Below are 18,861 nucleotides of genomic sequence, written 5' to 3' on the forward strand. Positions count from 1 at the left end.
TATGCCCCCATTAGTAATGCCCACATTAGCAGTGCCCCCAGTAGCAGTGCCCCCCCAGTAGTACCCCCCATTAGTAGTGCCCCTAGTATGCCCCCAGTAGTAGTGCCCCCAATAGTATGCTCCCTAGTAGTATGCCCTCCAGTAGTATGCCCCCATTAGCAGGGCCCCTAGTATGCCCCCATTAGCAGTGCCCCCAGTAGTATGCCCCCAGTAGTAGTGCCCCCAGTTGTATGCCCCCATTAACAGTGCCCCCAGTAGTATGCCCCCATTAGCAGTGCCCCCAGTAGTATGCCCCCATTAGTAGTGCCCCTAGTATGCCCCCATTAGCAGTGCCCCCAGTAGTATGCCCCCATTAGCAGTGCCCCCATTAGTATGCCCCCATTAGTAGTGCCCCCAGTAGCAGTACCCCCAGTAGTGTACACCGATTAGCAGTGCCCCCAGTAGTATGCCCCCATTAGCAGTGGTGCCCCCAATAGCGCCCCCTTACACACACAAATAAAAACTAATAAACTTACCTGATTCCCCGCTCTGTGTCTGTGTGACTCTCATTGGCTACTATAACTAACACACAGCTGCCGTTGGCGGGTGTGGGTTAGTGGTCTGCCGTACACAGAAACAATCACCGAAGTCTGCCCTACACTAGTGGGACCCTGACGTCGGATTCTCTCGCGAGAAGCCGACATCAGGAGGCCGCCGTTTGGACACGAGGGGGGATCCGAGTCAGGCAGGGAACACCTGAGCAGCGTTCGGGTGGACTCGGATCCCCGATATTCGGAGCAGTTCGGATTCCACAGAATCCAAACCGCTCATCTCTAATAGATTGTAAGCTCCTCCGGAGCAGGGACTGATGTGAATGGCCAAATATTCTCTGTAAAGCTCTGCGGAATATGTGTGCGCTATATAAATAACTGTTAATAAATAAATAAATAATAAATATCTCTGAATCCGAACTGTTTGTCTCCAATAGTAACTAGTAAAAAACGATATTGAGAATTACATCCAGCATACAGAAAAAGAAAACTGGTGCTGCAATTACATTTCAGACATACAGGACCTGATACAGCGATGGACACTAATTCCACCGAAGTTGTGCATTTGTATGCAGTTGCTGTGGGTAAGTATACAAATGTTGTAGCCACATGGATTTGTATTGAGATGCCCACTTGTGGCTTTGCCAATCACAGCATCAATCGCAGATAATCGCCCATCTGAGTAACTTTATGGTCACTACCCTCTGTTGCCGCCCACAAATGGTCCCTGTCTGTCAATCACTTTGCCAATAAATCCTCATAAATCCTCACAATGGTAATGAAATTTTACACCTGCGCAGTGTGACTTAGATGCATGTGCAGATTACTGATAATCGGTCAACTGTGTCAACATCAGCATCACGTCCACAGTACAGAAACATCACAAATGACAGCCACCTTACAGAACAAGAGATGCTGTACTAGAGAGGTGCTCATATATAGAACAAAACAACATATTTATAATCTCCTGCACATTTTATTCTTCCATTAGCATTACTTTACAATTATACAGTAAGATTTTCCAGTCAGTCCTAAGACTGTATCTAATGTTATTGTCTGTTACTGTTACATTACTTACACCTTTTTATGAACTTTCCAGGGATTTTTTTCATGAAACGTACTCATTTCAAAACGGCAAGGAAGGTGTATGAAATGCCATTATTGCTACTTAGGCTATATAGCCTGCCATTAGTTACAGTACTGTATTAGAAGCAATTGACATTGCGTTCTCACTGTGGGCTTCATGCCGAGTTAAATGTAAACGCACTTTGAGTTTTCTCATAAAATACTTTGCTTTATAGTTCTCATGCACAATAAAATGGAGAGCCTCTCGTTCTGCATGTAGACTGGGACGTTCCTAAGTGTTGTTCCTCTCTGCGCTTAAAAAGGAGGAAAAGGGGAGTGAAGGGGCAGACTCGGGAGGGCTACCAGCCATCTGTGGTTAACAACCATCAAATGGTTAACCACCGATAGCAGAAGGTTCTGCCATCAATGGCGGAGATCCAATGGTTCGCTGCCATTGATGGCACAGAGCCCTGTAACGGGTTTTTCTTCTCCCTGGTGCTGGGACACAGCGCATATGGATGCCCATGATGTGACTCCACCTCTGATTGACCCACTGCTCTATGACTAATAGAGCAGGGATAACCATCGGTGGGTGAAACCATCGATAGTTCCCGTTGATGGTTTCATACCATCAAGGAAAACATTCAAATGTAACAAAGGTACCATCGGTGGTTAACCCACTGATGGCCATCCCGAGGGCAGGCTGCCATATTTATGCACCTTATGGATGATTCAGAGTAAAGGAAGTCACAGATAAGCATCTTAGGAAGCATATCCGTTACAGCTGCCTCTGCCCTGGTGCATGATCTGTGATGATAATGATAATCAGGGGGAGATGTATCAATCCTTTAGATAGAGATAAATGTGGAGAAGTTGCCAATAACAACCAATTAGCTACATTCTATTATTGATATAACACAGTCTATAAAATGACAGTAAGAATGCTTGCTACGGGCAACTTCTCCACATTTATCTCTCTGGAAGGTTTGATACTTCGTCCCCTCGCCTATTGCCCTCCATTCTGTGGTCACCGTCTGTGTACATGACTCTGGGCCTGATTCAGCATTGATGGCATTACAACAGCATACGCAGATCAGCCACTGGTGTGTATTGCGAATGCATATGCACCTCAGTGCGACTGCTGGAGCTGGCATTGCGATTGCACTGCGATCATCTACACAGAAACATAGCCTTTGCAGATCAAGGGACAGGACGTCAGCGTTTGGGGGTGGTAACAGTGGGTGGTTGGAGAAATGCAAGCGCGCCTGTCCGTTTGAACGTTGTTGCATGGGCGTGCATAAACTAGCCACTGTGAGGGCGTACGTAGCATGTGTACTCACAGCTTGCGATGAGTTTAGTAATTTCTGAGTAAGGTCAGAACTGTTGTAATTTTGCGTGAGGGGCCGATGTTACTCGATGTTACCGATGTATAAACAGGACTGCAAGATAATACGGATGTGAGAGAGTGGTAGTGGGCGTCTCTATGCTGGCTGTGCGACGGCTTTGTGATTGCAGTCATTAGCATATTTTCACAGCAGACCTGCATGCCCAATCACACCTGTGATCGCAATAGCGATCCATAGTGAATCAGGCCCTCTGTCTGCTGTCTTATATGACTCTCCAGATCACCAGTCTGTCTCTTTATATGTTCAGTCTATCCATGTATTTCTGCTGTTCTCCCTTGCTTCTGCTTGTAGACTTCTCAGTGGTTCTTGCTCCTTCTAGTTAGTTGCCTCTGAGACCAGAAGTCAGGTGGCTACTTACATGGAACCTGGTGCTCCCCTGTTGCCTTGGACACCAAGGGGCTTAATCAGAGTTGCACGCAAGTCCATGTTCTCGGTGGAACGAGATAAGATTCTTTGGATACAAAGAACAAATATAATTTAAAAAGACATTTATTACAAAGTAAAAGAATAAGAGTAAAGTATAATTAGCACTTAACTAGCTTGACAGATCATCTACTTAGAACATAAATGGTTTCATTCCCAGGAGCCTCTCTCCAACAGTTTGGAGCTGGATCTCGTACATCGAGCATAGGCCTCGGCCATAGGCTATATGCTGTAGGCTGGTTAAGGCTGATTGTATACTGACAAATGACAGTTTATATAGGAGGAAAACTCCTTCATCAGCATTTTACAAGTACAAAGGTCATATCCGGGAATATACATACATACTAATAGGCAGTAGGGGGCACTGTTGCCTCAATTATGAATGTTGGACATCCCAACAATACTTGACTATTTTATGGTATATGCTTAGATTAAGCTGAAGGTAAAACCAAGTTGATTTGGGATTAACTATGTATGGTAACAATGAGATACTGTGAGACACCTTGGGCCTGATTCAGAGCCGGACGCTCTGACCAGAGCGCTCGCTCTGAATCAGGGCCCACCTCCATAAATATGGAGCGTCCTCCTGGACGCTCGTATAGCTGTGGGTCACCACCCGAAGCATATACGAGCGTGCAGGATGATGGTCGCGATGATCTTGACCATCGCGACCATCGCCACTGCGAGCCGAAGCCTGCGGTTGAGTTTCTCAACCGCAAGGCCCGGAGTGATTTTGGCTCTATCAGTGGGGCCGGCTTCTGACGGTAGGCGTTCCCTTGGGAACGCCTCCGTCTAGGAGGCACGCCCCCGGCACGCCCACCAAAGGGGGCGTGCTGTCAATCAACATCGACAGCACGCCCCCTTTGATCAGACACTACGAGCGAAGGAAAGTCCTTCGCTCGTCGCGTCTCGCGCATGCGCACGACGGAGCTCCCTCCGTCGTGCGCATGCGCAGTGCAGACCATCGACCCACTTGCGAGCGGACAGCCGCTCGCGAGTGGGTCTGAATCAGGCCCCTTGTCCATTCCTAACCTCTGAATCAGGCCCTATGTACAGAAAAAGTCCATAATAATTTTATTTCAGGTTTTATCACAATACACCTGTTGTGGTGTAGTTGAAATCATTATGTCTGGCAGATCACATATTAATAATAAACTATTATATCAACATAAGCGATGGCAAAATGAAAACTCAATATTCTGCTTAATAGTTCTAATGAAATGACTAGTGTGTGAATGCACTGTGCTGCTAGCGATTTCCACTGACTAGATCAGCAGCACAGAGTCTAATGGTGCGTACACACGTCGCGATTTAAATGATAGATTTGAAAGATATCGTTACCGTTATCATTCAAATTGGTCATTTAAATGGTCTCTACCAACTCACCATCGACCAACAATGCTCGGCCATGTATGGACGATATCGTCCATCGGCCTTGCATGCTGATCAACTTGCTCGATATCAAGCAGGTTACTATAGGGACCCGCGACTGTTGATCGCGGGTCGCTGTAGTTGTCGGTGAGTAGGTGGTGTGCTGGATGATTGATATCGATCATCCAGCACACCAAAGAGGGTGCATGACGATCAGCCAGCCTGGCTGATCACTACGTGTGTACACACCATACGGGGGTATCCAATGAGCTCCCGGGCGTAAAAAATGGGGGGGGGGTTCGCTGTGGTTCGGGTATTTTTCGACCATTTTTTTATCGTGCTATCCAATTGAACCCTGTTTATTACAGCCGAAAATTTTCTGCGATCGGGAGAAAAACGCCTTCTTACCGGGATTTGGTTTCGCCTGAGGCAGGCGAAACAAAATCCCTGATAAGTGCTGGCTTCGTGGCTAATTGGATACCCCCCTTAAGTGGAAGATCAGTTTTCACCTGGAACACTCGCAATGGAGTGCTGGGCACAGCTGCTGGGAACCCACAGAACTATTCTCACCAAAATTCCTGTATAGAGGAATCAAGACACATATTGGAGTTAATTTATAGTTCAAGATCCAGGGAGACAGGAAAAGGTTCAGAACATACTTGCCAACTCTCCCTGATTGCCAAGGAGACTCCCGGAAATAGTAGCAATCTCCCTGTATCCCTGAAGAGTCTAGTAATCTCCCTGTTATATACTTGGAAATATAGAGGTATATACTATCAGATGGGATCACCAGGGTCGTAACTAGGGTAGTGCGACCTGTGCCATGTCACAGGGCACCACAGGGCAGGGGACGCTGTTTGGGCCTGTCAGTTTTCCTGTTTATTATCATTCTCACTTGTAGCTTCCTCTTCTTTTATCCCCAGCATCTCCTGGCCTCTCCTATCTCTTCCCTGGCCCTTCCCCATGAGGCCATGGCCTTTTATCAGGCGCACTATCTTATGTCCTTATATAAAACATGGGGGGTGGAGCACCAATGCTATCTCTGGCACAGGGCACCACATAGTTACGGGTCTGGGGATCATTAGCATCATTTCCCTGTATTTCAATATAAGTCACACGCCCACTTTATCCTGCGCTCATAGGTGCTGCTTTCACAATCCCCCTGAAATGCTTTTTCAAAGTAGACATGTATGGCTCAGAATGATAAAGAAGCAGAGGTCAGGGTTATATAAGCACATGGGACCTCATTCAGAGTCGGTCGAAGCGGCCGCACGGTCCTACGCCACCGATGTTCGCTATACTGCGCATGCGTAAAGTTCGCAATGCGCGTGCGCAAACTAGCCGCTACGATCAGAAATTTCTCTCTCCTTGAACACAGCCAGGTCGGTAGTTTGAGTGACAGATGGAGGCGTTTGTGGGTGGTAACAGGGGAAGGTGCTTGAAAACGGGGGAGTGGAGATCTGAACGCAGGCGTGCCTAATTATGCGAATGGCTTATGGGAGTGTATGGTCAACCTTAAGCTCTACGACCAATGCCGATGGTTCCCGATGGTCTCGATTAATCCTTATATGCCCGGAGATGACGTGCAAAGCGTACGAGAAGGGGGCGTATTTTTTTGTCTTCCGACCGCTTCCTCCCCTTGGTCGGCCAACTACCGATCCGAACTTAGGTACGCAACTTGCGAGGGAATCATTTGAATATCCGGCCCCTTTTTCCGTACGACCGTGCTGCCGCTTCGACCGACTCTGAATGAGGTCCATGATCTCAGTCATGGGAAACTGTGATCACTATATGAAGGTCAGACAGAATTAAGCTTAAACACAATGGATGCAAACACAACATGCGTCTCAGACACTGAAGTCTGAACAGTTTAAAAAAGAGCGCACCTAATGTGGGCATGGGTGTAGTCAATGAGAGCTCCTTAATGTACACATAGAAAATGTGCCTACCTGGGCATAGCTATATAAAATGTGCCTATGTGAGTGAGCACGCTCAGTTAGTGAAGAGGAACAAGCTGGAAAATAGCACCTGTGATGACTAGAACAAAGGCCAGGTTTGGTATAATAAGAACAGTGACGATGTATGCGATTGTATTAATTTCCCTATACATACTAATTTGTGGGTGTCTAGGACGGCATTGCCTAGAAACACAACCCTACATTACCCCAATCTGTAGCAGTTTTTCCTTACCTCTTTGCAGCTTGGTTGGTATACCGTGTTACTCTCAGCCGTGCATATCTGTCATTGTCTTCAGTATAGTCATATCTGCGTTATCTGTGGGCTTCGCTACCCAGAAACCTTGCTGACAGATCCGTTTGTGAAAGCTACAGCTGTGTTGTATTTTTTGTGGTTTCCTGTACATGTATGTGCATCACAACTTCCTGTCCCTCGCCCTCAAGTTGTCAAACGCACAAGTGTAAACAGAGGGGAGATGTACTGACACCAACAACTAGACAAGGTAGGGGAGCATGCTATGATACCAGATGTCCGAGGCACTACTGCACAGATGAACCCTTACAATTTCTGTACAGGATACACTATACACTATATAACGTAGCACACTCACAGTTGCCAGCATGTTATAATGATTTACATTTGATCTTTTGGCGCTAAGCGGATGCATCTCAGCAAATCATGAGTGGCACAGTCTTGGAAGACGTGAGGATGACAATCCCCCTTGTGGTATGTTTTTTCTAACTTATGTTATTTATTTTCATATTGAAAGCAACTAAAAATGTGTGAGGCCCATAACACAAGAATGAATACTGATAACTGCATTTAGTATAAGAGAATTGAAAATATTGAAAGCCAAGACATTTCCAGGGACAATCCTTGAACTCAAATGTTTTATTTCATTGTCTAATATGAAGAAACTCTATGTTTTCATGTTCAGCATGTGCAAGCAAGTGCCTTGTTGCTGAGACAGATGTGCTCTGCGCTTCCCCTTTACAGGTCACGTAGGCAGTGCTATTTTTTGGGGCTATTTCCTGGGCCATCTATTTTCCATAAGATAAGCTTTATTTTAGAGGCCCTTTTCTACATTATATACTGTATATATATATCATACCTCCCAACATTTGTGAATGGACAGTCGGGACTTCCGTGCGCCGAAGACGTGCGTGTCCGAAAAGGGGGCATGGCCTGATGGCACGTCCCTGTTTACATCACTAAGGGGCATGTCCAGCATCTCCGAGATGCTGGACTGCCCCCTGGCTTCCCCCATACTGTGAATAGATGCTGTGCGCATGCGCACAGCATCTATTCTCGCTCTGCATACACGCTGCAGAGCAGCGGTATATGCTTCCCCCAACTTCCCCCCCACTACAGGACACTGCGGCCTGCGGGTGGGACAGCCCCACTGAATGCGGGACAGTTGGGAGGTGTATATATATATATATATACATATATATATAATATATATATATATAATATATATAAAATTGTATTTCTGTAGCTCCACCCACAGTTCCTGAACCTATTTTTCCAGAAAAACAGTCCTGCATGTAGTTATTGCTCACTTTTCTGCTTCAACTTCGACCTAATTAAATGTTATTTTTCCTAGTTTTGCCCAATTAACTTGACATATCTTTATGATAAATACATTGCAGAGCCACCACATCATTCCCATACTTGCCGACAATCAGCTCCCTCCTTCCGAGAGGGAGCTGATTGTCAGCTAACAGCGGGGGGCATGTCCGGACAGATGTGACATGGGGGCGGAGCTGGGGGTGGGGCCGAGTGATCGCGTCATCGTGGCCCTGCCCCCTCTTCACAATGTCGTTATTTTCGGCACTGTGAAGCAGGGGGCAGGGCCACGATGACGCGATTCAGCGCGAATCGTGCCACTGCCCCCCCCCCCCGCTGCGGGGATTTCTAGTGTATTCTGGGGGGAGGTCGGGAGGGTACGGGAATGTCGGGAGGTTTGCCTGCCTTTCCGGGAGGCCGGGAGTGGCACTTGATATTTGGGAGGCTCCCGGCCAAATCGGGAGGGTAGGCAAGCCTGCATCATTCCCCAATTCCCATACAGTCCTGGTTTTAAAGATATCCATACTTGAGCACACAGGTGAGTTAATTAGTACATTAGTCAGTTTGATTTAACCATCTGGGCTCAAGCATGGATATCTTTAGAACATACTTGCCGACATTCAGCTCCCTCCTTCCGGGAGGGAGCTGAATGCCTGCATAGAGGGGGAGGCGTGGCCGGCTATGACAGAGTTTTGGGGGCGGGGGCGTGACCGCACGAACGTGTCATCGTGGCCCCGCCCCCTCTTCACAATGCCAAAAATAAAGGCATTGTAAAGCGGGGGGCGGAGCCACGATGGGGGGTGGAGCACCAATGCTATCTCTGGCACAGGGCACCACATAGTTACGGGTCTGGGGATCATTAGCATCATTTCCCTGCATTTCAATATAAGTCACACGCCCACTTTATCCTGCGCTCATAGGTGCTGCTTTCACAATCCCCCTGAAATGCTTTTTCAAAGTAGACATGTATGGCTCAGAATGATAAAGAAGCAGAGGTCAGGGTTATATAAGCACATGGGACCTCATTCAGAGTCGGTCGAAGCGGCCGCACGGTCCTACGCCACCGATGTTCGCTATACTGCGCATGCGTAAAGTTCGCAATGCGCGTGCGCAAACTAGCCGCTACGATCAGAAATTTCTCTCTCCTTGAACACAGCCAGGTCGGTAGTTTGAGTGACAGATGGAGGCGTTTGTGGGTGGTAACAGGGGAAGGTGCTTGAAAACGGGGGAGTGGAGATCTGAACGCAGGCGTGCCTAATTATACGAATGGCTTATGGGAGTGCATAATTAACAAAGTAGCGTCATGGCACATGGGACATGGGAGGTTTTTACACTGACATGATCGTAGAGCTTAAGAGAGGGTATGGTCAACCTTAAGCTCTACGACCAATGCCGATGGTTCCCGATGGTCTCGATTAATCCTTATATGCCCGGAGATGACGTGCAAAGCGTACGAGAAGGGGGCGTATTTTTTTGTCTTCCGACCGCTTCCTCCCCTTGGTCGGCCAACTACCGATCCGAACTTAGGTACGCAACTTGCGAGGGAATCATTTGAATATCCGGCCCCTTTTTCCGTACGACCGTGCGGCCGCTTCGACCGACTCTGAATGAGGTCCATGATCTCAGTCATGGGAAACTGTGATCACTATATGAAGGTCAGACAGAATTAAGCTTAAACACAATGGATGCAAACACAACATGCGTCTCAGACACTGAAGTCTGAACAGTTTAAAAAAGAGCGCACCTAATGTGGGCATGGGTGTAGTCAATGAGAGCTCCTTAATGTACACATAGAAAATGTGCCTACCTGGGCATAGCTATATAAAATGTGCCTATGTGAGTGAGCATGCTCAGTTAGTGAAGAGGAACAAGCTGGAAATTAGCACCTGTGATGACTAGAACAAAGGCCATATATATAAAATTGTATTTCTGTAGCTCCACCCACAGTTCCTGAACCTATTTTTCCAGAAAAACAGTCCTGCATGTAGTTATTGCTCACTTTTCTGCTTCAACTTCGACCTAATTAAATGTTATTTTTCCTAGTTTTGCCCAATTAACTTGACATATCTTTATGATAAATACATTGCAGAGCCACCACATCATTCCCATACTTGCCGACAATCAGCTCCCTCCTTCCGAGAGGGAGCTGATTGTCAGCTAACAGCGGGGGGCATGTCCGGACAGATGTGACATGGGGGCGGAGCTGGGGGTGGGGCCGAGTGATCGCGTCATCGTGGCCCTGCCCCCTCTTCACAATGTCGTTATTTTCGGCACTGTGAAGCAGGGGGCAGGGCCACGATGACGCGATTCAGCGCGAATCGTGCCACCGCCCCCCCCGCTGCGGGGATTTCTAGTGTATTCTGGGGGGAGGTCGGGAGGGTACGGGAATGTCGGGAGGTTTGCCTGCCTTTCCGGGAGGCCGGGAGTGGCACTTGATATTTGGGAGGCTCCCGGCCAAATCGGGAGGGTAGGCAAGCCTGCATCATTCCCCAATTCCCATACAGTCCTGGTTTTAAAGATATCCATACTTGAGCACACAGGTGAGTTAATTAGTACATTAGTCAGTTTGATTTAACCATCTGGGCTCAAGCATGGATATCTTTAGAACATACTTGCCGACATTCAGCTCCCTCCTTCCGGGAGGGAGCTGAATGCCTGCATAGAGGGGGAGGCGTGGCCGGCTATGACAGAGTTTTGGGGGCGGGGGCGTGACCGCACGAACGCGTCATCGTGGCCCCGCCCCCTCTTCACAATGCCAAAAATAAAGGCATTGTAAAGCGGGGGGCGGAGCCACGATGACGCGATTCAGCGCGAATCGCGTCATCGGGCATCCCCACTGCAGGGTTTCTAGTAGTTGTGCGGGGGGCAGGCTGCAGCCGGGAGGCTTGCCTGCCTTTCCGGGGGGTCGGGAGCGGCATCCGATATTCGGGAGGCTCCCGACCAAATCGGGAGGGTAGGCAAGCCTACCTTAGAACCTGAACTGTAATGGTGGAATTTGGGAACCTCTGTCATAGCTCATTCAGTTAGTAAGCTCTATGAGCTGGAATTTCTCATCTACTTTTCATTTGTAACTATTATCAATAATACACAGAATATATTTGTGTTTATAAATAAAGGATGTCACTAATAACTGTGACTGTCATTATTGCAATTTCCTTGATTATTCCACAATTGTGAAGTATACAGTACTTTAAAACCAGTGTAATATGCAGAGTTTCCCAATGTTATATAATAAATACAGTAGTTCCTGGCCAGTACTATGTAACAATTTAACACTGATTTACTAACTGATTAGTTTACACTTTACATATGTAAAACAGCAATTTACAAATGTCAGAGAAGAGCCTAATTTTCAGTGATAATAGTTGTGGACTGAATTGAATTGTTATATGCAGGAAAATGTACGATACAGCTGTGAAATGACTGACGAACACTCTGGGACATGGAATTCTGCAGACAAAAGGTGGTGGTCAAAAGCAAAGTATAGTGACCTCCGGGATAGACCGTTACCCATGAAAGATAAGCGCATACTGAGGTGAGTGTATAATGCCAATACCCCATACACTCCCATTTCCACGTTCATTACATATCTAAACACATGTAAAGGACACTGCTGGTGAGAGGACAAAGCACCACAACATTGGATGAAATGACTGGATCATTGCTTAACTTGGCAACTTTCGGTGGCCAAAGTAGGCAATACCTGGTTATTTATCTCAGGCCAAGGGACAGAGCATGTCTAGTGTTATTGCAGTTTGTTAGTGCGGTTGGCAGATTATCATGCACAGACAATAGTACCCATCTACTGAAAGCTTTGCTATGCCCAATAACTGTCCTATCAGTTTCAATAGGATGATTATCTGGCATCATTGTCACCATGGGAACACACACCTTGAGATTTAATCAGGATTTTACCAGTAACATATATTAAGGAGCAAATTCCTGAGCAAAATTTACATGCGGACTTGTGCACATAACCATTAAATTATTATGTCTGTCCTCCATTCCACTTCTGACTTGTGAATGGAAGAAAGCGATACTCACATAGAGATCACTGATCTTATGAAGCGGTAATAATGGAGTGCACATGACTGTCTTTTAAAGGTGGAAGGCTACTCAGGGACATGGGAAAACAGGAAAGGCTCTATTGTACCCTGTTCTGTCATCTACTGTACTGTGAAATGATGACCATGTGCACTGAATCGCCATGTCCCTCTACAGCTCAATGATCTCTATATAAGTGTATATCTCTCCTCTGTTCACATGTCAAGAACAGAATAGAGGAAATAAAGAAAGAAATAACGCTCCTGTGTACATTCTCTTATAGAAACAAGAGCCTTCTAAAGCTGGGTATACACTGGGCAATATATCGGGCCATTCAATTAAACGGCCGATATATCGAAAGCACGTCGGTGGGTGTGTTTTTCCGATATATCTGTGAACGACATCATTCACAGACATATTGCATCAGCTGTGTAGCACAGCAGATGGCCAATATATCTGCATATATATATCGGTGCATCTGCTGGTGTGTACAGGTGACCTGCTGACCGCCAACACATGCTGCAGAGACCCGGCGGTGAGTGACAGATCAATTGCTTGGGAAAATGTAAATGCCAGTCCAGTTGTGATGTCAAGCCCAACACATCAGGGAGATGATTATTAGTAGATGCAATTAGCAATGATCAGATAGTGGTCGGCCTAGTGTGTACCCAGCATAAGCAATGGTAAATCTGATTTACCATATAATCTTACTCTTATCTGACTTGATTATAAATGTCTTTAGTATGGGTGATAATGCGGGCGGTAGTCTGACAGCTTGTAGAGATAGTGCATAAATGATATTATTGAATGTTTTTCATAGAGAGATAAGGCAGACTGGAGACAACAGGGATAGTTTCTGCAGCCTATGGACTCCGAAGCACTGTTTCTGTCTGCAGACAGCCTGGGGCAAAGGACTCCAGCTCCTGGCAAGATTTAAATTGTGGGAGAAAGCGCTAATCGCCATCAGAGGTGAGAAAATAAACAATACTGAAAAAAAGGTAACACTGGAAATGTTTCTTATGCTGTACATTAAATATTGTTGGTTTTTAGCCATATGCATGACCACTTTTATGTACATTATTGTATATTACTGTATACGATTACGAACATGTATATGTTTTTCCAATTTTGCTCTTGTATATTTTGACATATCATGCTCAATGTTTGTAAGTTGATGTGATGCGCAATAAAAAGTGACTTAAAAAAATTATATACAGTATATATTGTGGGTTTACTATAACTTTTGCCCAATTTGCAAGCATTTTAAAGGTATTTCCAGCCTCCCTGCAGAATGGATGCAGGATGCTTTAAATGGGAATTATTTTATCTCACAGTAACTGATAAATGACACTGTGCAGTCATTTGTCACAACTCTGCTGCCTTAATTTACCCTTCAAATAGGACATGGCCAAGTCATTCCTAGTTACAACAATAGGGCGTTTTGCTGACTGAGTGTGGGAAATGTAGAGTGACAGCATTGCACCAAGAAGAAAGATGGCAGGTCACACTGGGGAAATCCTGATATTATTTGGTCATCAGATTAAGAAAAGGGCATTTGCTGCCATCACAGGTTAGCCAATGACCTTACACGTGCGTAGATTTTTTTGCCTGATTAAAGCTAATCTGCTTTTCATAACAATCACTGCATTGCTAGGCCTATTTATTCCCAATAGATAGGTGTGTGGCCAGTTTGAGAAATACAACTTACTCCTTTTAGGTCTGGTGTGTCAGAGTCAGATGGTAAATACAGTAAATTAACCCATGATGTTTATTTTCATATCATGTTCCAGGGAGGTTTGGCTCCAGCATTAGCTCCTATTTCTCATTCCTTCGTTTCTTGCTGGTGTTGAATTTTGCATCCCTCATCCTTACCACCGGATTGGTCCTCTTCCCCATTATGTTTCTCAACCAGACTGAACATCGCCAGGACCATTTTGGTAGGTATTGCACTTTAGTGTATGCAAACGTACCTTGACCTAGAATATGAAGTTCCTGTTTCATTTATATGTGATCACTTAACCTCATTATGTTGATATGTTCCAATATATTCTCACCAGCACCATGTGGAAACTCCTCATCCTCGCACAAACAATCCCTACAAAGTGCAGTACTGGACATATTCACAGGAGAAGTGAGTAATACACAAAAATCGTTTCCTGACCTCCCAACACATTGCGGCATTATTAACCTGTATTGCTATAGCTGCTCACGGCCTCACAGAGTATAGTTTTTAGCCATTCTGTTCAGTCCCTGCCCCAGTGGAGTTTACAAACTTTACACACACTAGGGTTCATTTCATCTGACGCAAAAAAAATATCTTCAATTTGTTTTTATTTGGATTTTTAATGTATTAGTTACAGAATACGTAATATTAACAGATGTAATCACAATATTTGATACACAAGCAATAACATATAAGTGATACAAAAATTTGCTTAACAAATTACCATTGTATGGTATCCTCATGAGAGGAGGAGAGAAGGAAGAAAGAGGAAAAAAAATGGGGAGGGGTGGGAAAGGGGAGGAACGCCCGTAGCCCAGTACCCTCTACATATAACACAACACATTAACCAAGTTGTTTAGGAGGGTCAGATTGAAATATCCTGGTTGCATACCATAATGTTGCACGAAAACAACTGTGAATTTGTTGCTTAGTCGAAATTTTTAAGGTGTCAATAAAAGATTCCGAAACTGCGAAGATCTTCTCAATGCGTTGTTCTTTATGCAATGATGTCTCCATCCAGTCCATTTTGAATACATAAAAGAGTTTATCTTTAAGCATTGGTATAGAAGGAGGAGAGGGATGTAGCCATTGCTGAAGTATACATTACCTCACTATGGCTGAGAGTATTAGAAGTCATTTATGACAACCTGGAGAAATTTTGGAGGTAGTTGTCAGTATACGAAAAATGGCCCATATAGTTATCAGTATACGAAAAATGGCCCATATAGTTATCAGTATACGAAAAATGGCCCATATAGTTGTCAGTATACCAAATATGGTCCATATAGTTGTCAGTATACCAAAAATGGCCCATATAGTTGTCAGTATCCTAAAAATTAACTAACTCCGAGATTGCGAGTTGCTTTACTTGATGCCAAAATTTTTTAATGGGGGTTCAATCCCACAAACAGTGGTAAAGAGAAACATCAGGTCTAGCAGATTTTGGACAAGTTGATGAGGGAGCAAGCCCAATTAGTGACAGCGCGAGGGTGACAAATATCCCTTATAAAATGTTTTAAAAAAACATATCTTGACATGTGATAGCCGAGAGAATTCAAGTGGAATACAACAGTGCTTTTAAAATTGATGATTCACTAACATCAGGGAAGTGTTTCTGCAGGGCTGGCTCCAGGTGTTCCAGCACCCTGTGCGAGAAATGTTGGAGCACCTCTCCACCCCCTCCCCTCCTCCAAATCTCTTGTTAACTTAAAGGATAGGACATATATTCATTTTGTTAATAAAATAAATTAATCCACAGGAAACAAAAAACACTCTGCCACACTGTTCATTCATCCCCGATTACCCCCACCCCACCTCTCAGCACCGCTACCTGCTGTCACTCACTGTCTGTCTGCATGCTGCTGAGTGACTAGCTTGTTCTCTTCTTCTACCATACCAGACCAGTACCGCACCCCACCACCTCCACACACTTCACTGTTTTTTTTTTACTCATGGGCTGGCAGCAGGCACTGGCAGGCAGGCTGTGAGTGTGACGCTGCGGCGCAGTCACTCACCAAGTCTCTCTGAGACTGAGTCACTGGGCTGGTGGTCTGTCTCCTCAGCACGGCCCCGTCGGTTGACGTCTCCTCTCCGTCTCTGGGTTCACCATCATGAGTCGACACCGGTGTCCATCCAGTGATCACTGCTCAGAGAGTCCGCACGCTGAGCCTCACGCTGGTCCCGTGGCCGGCCGGCCGCTAGCAGCAGCCAGTAACTATGCTGGGCTGCCAGTGCCCAGGCACTGCATTCCACCGCCACCCGCCAGAATTGGAGGCAGGGATGACATGTGACGTCACACCTGGCCCGTCCAACCCTCCCCAATCTTGGAGGAGTGACTGGTGGTTTATTATAGGGTGGCTGCGGCAACGTGGGTGTGTCCTAAAGGTAAGGCGAAGTGCCGCGGGGTGGGCAGACGGAATTCTTAGACATAGCACAGCCAGAGAGTAACAGGGCAGGCCAGGTAAAATGGCAGAAAATTGGCGCGTCCATTGTAGGTGGCGCCCTTGTGCGGCCTCTCAGGTGGAGCCAGCCCTGTGTTTCTGCCACGAGTGATACCAGTATCATAGTGATCACTATAATACAGGGTCCACAACATTTTGTAGAATAAAGAAATGGCTCCTCTAGAACCAACGTAGGATTGGTTCATCCAGTCCATGGAGGAAAGAAAGGAGATCACCTTTGAGGTATAAAACTGCGCCTGTAAAAATACAAATTATCGGTTTGCAAAAAGGAGAATTGAGAATGTGCCTGAGAAAAAGATTTAGGCCATTCAGGCATTGAGATGCCATTTCTTGCAGACTGTATGCCAAACTAACCATGCAGACATTAAAACAAGGTTATTCAATACATCTACAGACCTGCCCAGAGGCGCGAAGTTTAACCCACTTGGTGGTCGTACCAGTGACCCCTCCAATCAGCATTCGGGTTTTGCTGCACCAAGTGAGCAGGTCGCAGCCCTCTGGACAGGTACCTGGGAGTGGAAGGAAAACCGGAACTATATTAGAGTGAATATTAGAGTATGAACTAATGCTTGAACACAGGAGATCGGCAAATGAAATTAATACTTGAACACAGGAGACAAGTGTATGAACCGATTACTAGAACACAGGAGTTGAACTGAATACTTGAACACAGGAGATAAACTGAATACTTGAACACAGGAGATGAACTGAATACTTGAACACAGGAGATGAACTGAATACTAGAGGTCCAGCTGAAAGCTAACTAGCAATTAGCATGAAAGCTGACACCACAGTAACACAGGGAGGCTGCAAGAGAGCTAAGCAGCACACTAAAAAACAATACAGGAATAGAAACATGAAACACCGGAGTACTGAGAAAGAACTAAAGTAACACACTAAAGAATTAGCATGGAAGCTAATACAAGTAACACTGGAGAACAGTGAGTAGGCTGAAGCAATACACTGAGGAAATAACACAGAGAAACACTGGTGAATAACACAGACAATGGAACAGCGAAGATGAAGAGCAGTTTCCTGTTCCTGGAGTCAGACTTAAATACCCTTAGGTAGCTGGTCATTGGATCAGAGGATCAGCTGAGAGACCACAGGACTACCATTGGGAGAGACTAGTCAGGTGATATGAACCAACATGGCTGCGCCCATGCCTGACACCCCCGGGAACCAGGACGCACGCACAAAAGCCCTAGCAGACCCAGAGAAGAATACTCAGTCACCACTTACCTCCACTCCCAGTGACAGAATACCTAAGCCCAAGGATGCGGAGGTGAGAAGCGGCCGATCCCAGGCCGCATTCTGACAGTAGAAGTATTGCCAATCATCCAATTCCTTAAGAGCTGTATCTATAACATTCTTACCATTGATAGCATACAGACGAATCCTTAAATAGGGGATATCCGTTTCTGCCCACTTCAGATTCCCTAAACCCAAACTATTCCTATTAAGTGAGGTATTTAAGGCCATAGCAATAGACTTAGAATAGTTTATGGTAAAACCAGAGATCCTGCCAAATTCATCTAATTTAGAAAGAAGGGGAGCAAAAGCTGAGATTTTAACTTTGGTAGAACCAAAAGAAATAACTTTAAAAAGAGACCAAAATTGTAGAATACGTAATAAGGGTCTAAAGCCAAATTATACAACAAAGGGGACAATGGACATCCTTGTCTAGTTCCTCTAAACATAGATTCACCTAGAAGACTATTTATTAGTAATTTCGTATGAGGGGAATTATAGAAATATTTAATCAAATTAATAAAAGAGGAGCCAAAATCCCTCAGTTGTTATACTGCATATTAGTGAAGCCACAAGATTATAACAAACACCTTTTCGGCATCTAGGCTTAGCAGCATATTGGAAGAATGGCGTTGGATGGAAGAAAAGTATAAAGCTGCCACCGCTATGCGGACATTACGAACTATATGTCTTCCATGAGTAAACCCAGATTGTTGTGGAGATAAAAGAGAAGGGAGTATGGACTGCAGGAAAAATATTGTACTCTTGATTGAGAAGAGTAATGGGTCTGTAAGATATAATAGATTCTGGATCTTGATTGGGTTTCAATAACAAAATTGTATAGGCGTCATTAAAAGTAGGAAACTGAAGGGTCCCTTCTTGAATATTTAAAAATGTGTGGGAGGGAAAGAATCAAGTCATCCTTCAATATTTTAAAATAATTCCCATTGAACCCATCAGGGCCTGGTGATTTATTAAGCCGTAAAATATCAATGGCCAACCTAACATCCTCCTCTGTTATATCACTATTTATAAATTCCCTCTGCTGGGCTGACAACACG

General features: G+C 45.3%; 1 protein-coding gene across 1 annotated transcript in view; it reads left to right on the forward strand.

Annotated features, from left to right (window-relative positions):
- The first annotated feature begins 7,252 nt into the window (after positions 1 to 7,252).
- TMC8 (transmembrane channel like 8) overlaps positions 7,253 to 18,861 on the forward strand; it is a 36,542-nt gene continuing 24,933 nt past the window's right edge. Inside the window, exons 1-5 of the mRNA XM_088473348.1 lie at positions 7,253 to 7,477; positions 11,716 to 11,855; positions 13,185 to 13,333; positions 14,155 to 14,301; positions 14,422 to 14,495. Coding sequence (XP_088329474.1) covers positions 7,430 to 7,477; positions 11,716 to 11,855; positions 13,185 to 13,333; positions 14,155 to 14,301; positions 14,422 to 14,495 — 558 coding nt within the window. The 5' untranslated portion in view covers positions 7,253 to 7,429. The remainder of the gene's footprint in view (positions 7,478 to 11,715; positions 11,856 to 13,184; positions 13,334 to 14,154; positions 14,302 to 14,421; positions 14,496 to 18,861) is intronic.

Source organism: Taudactylus pleione, unplaced genomic scaffold (genome assembly GCF_031769625.1).
Source record: "Taudactylus pleione unplaced genomic scaffold, aTauple2 ptg000016l, whole genome shotgun sequence".
NCBI lineage: Eukaryota > Metazoa > Chordata > Amphibia > Anura > Myobatrachidae > Taudactylus > Taudactylus pleione.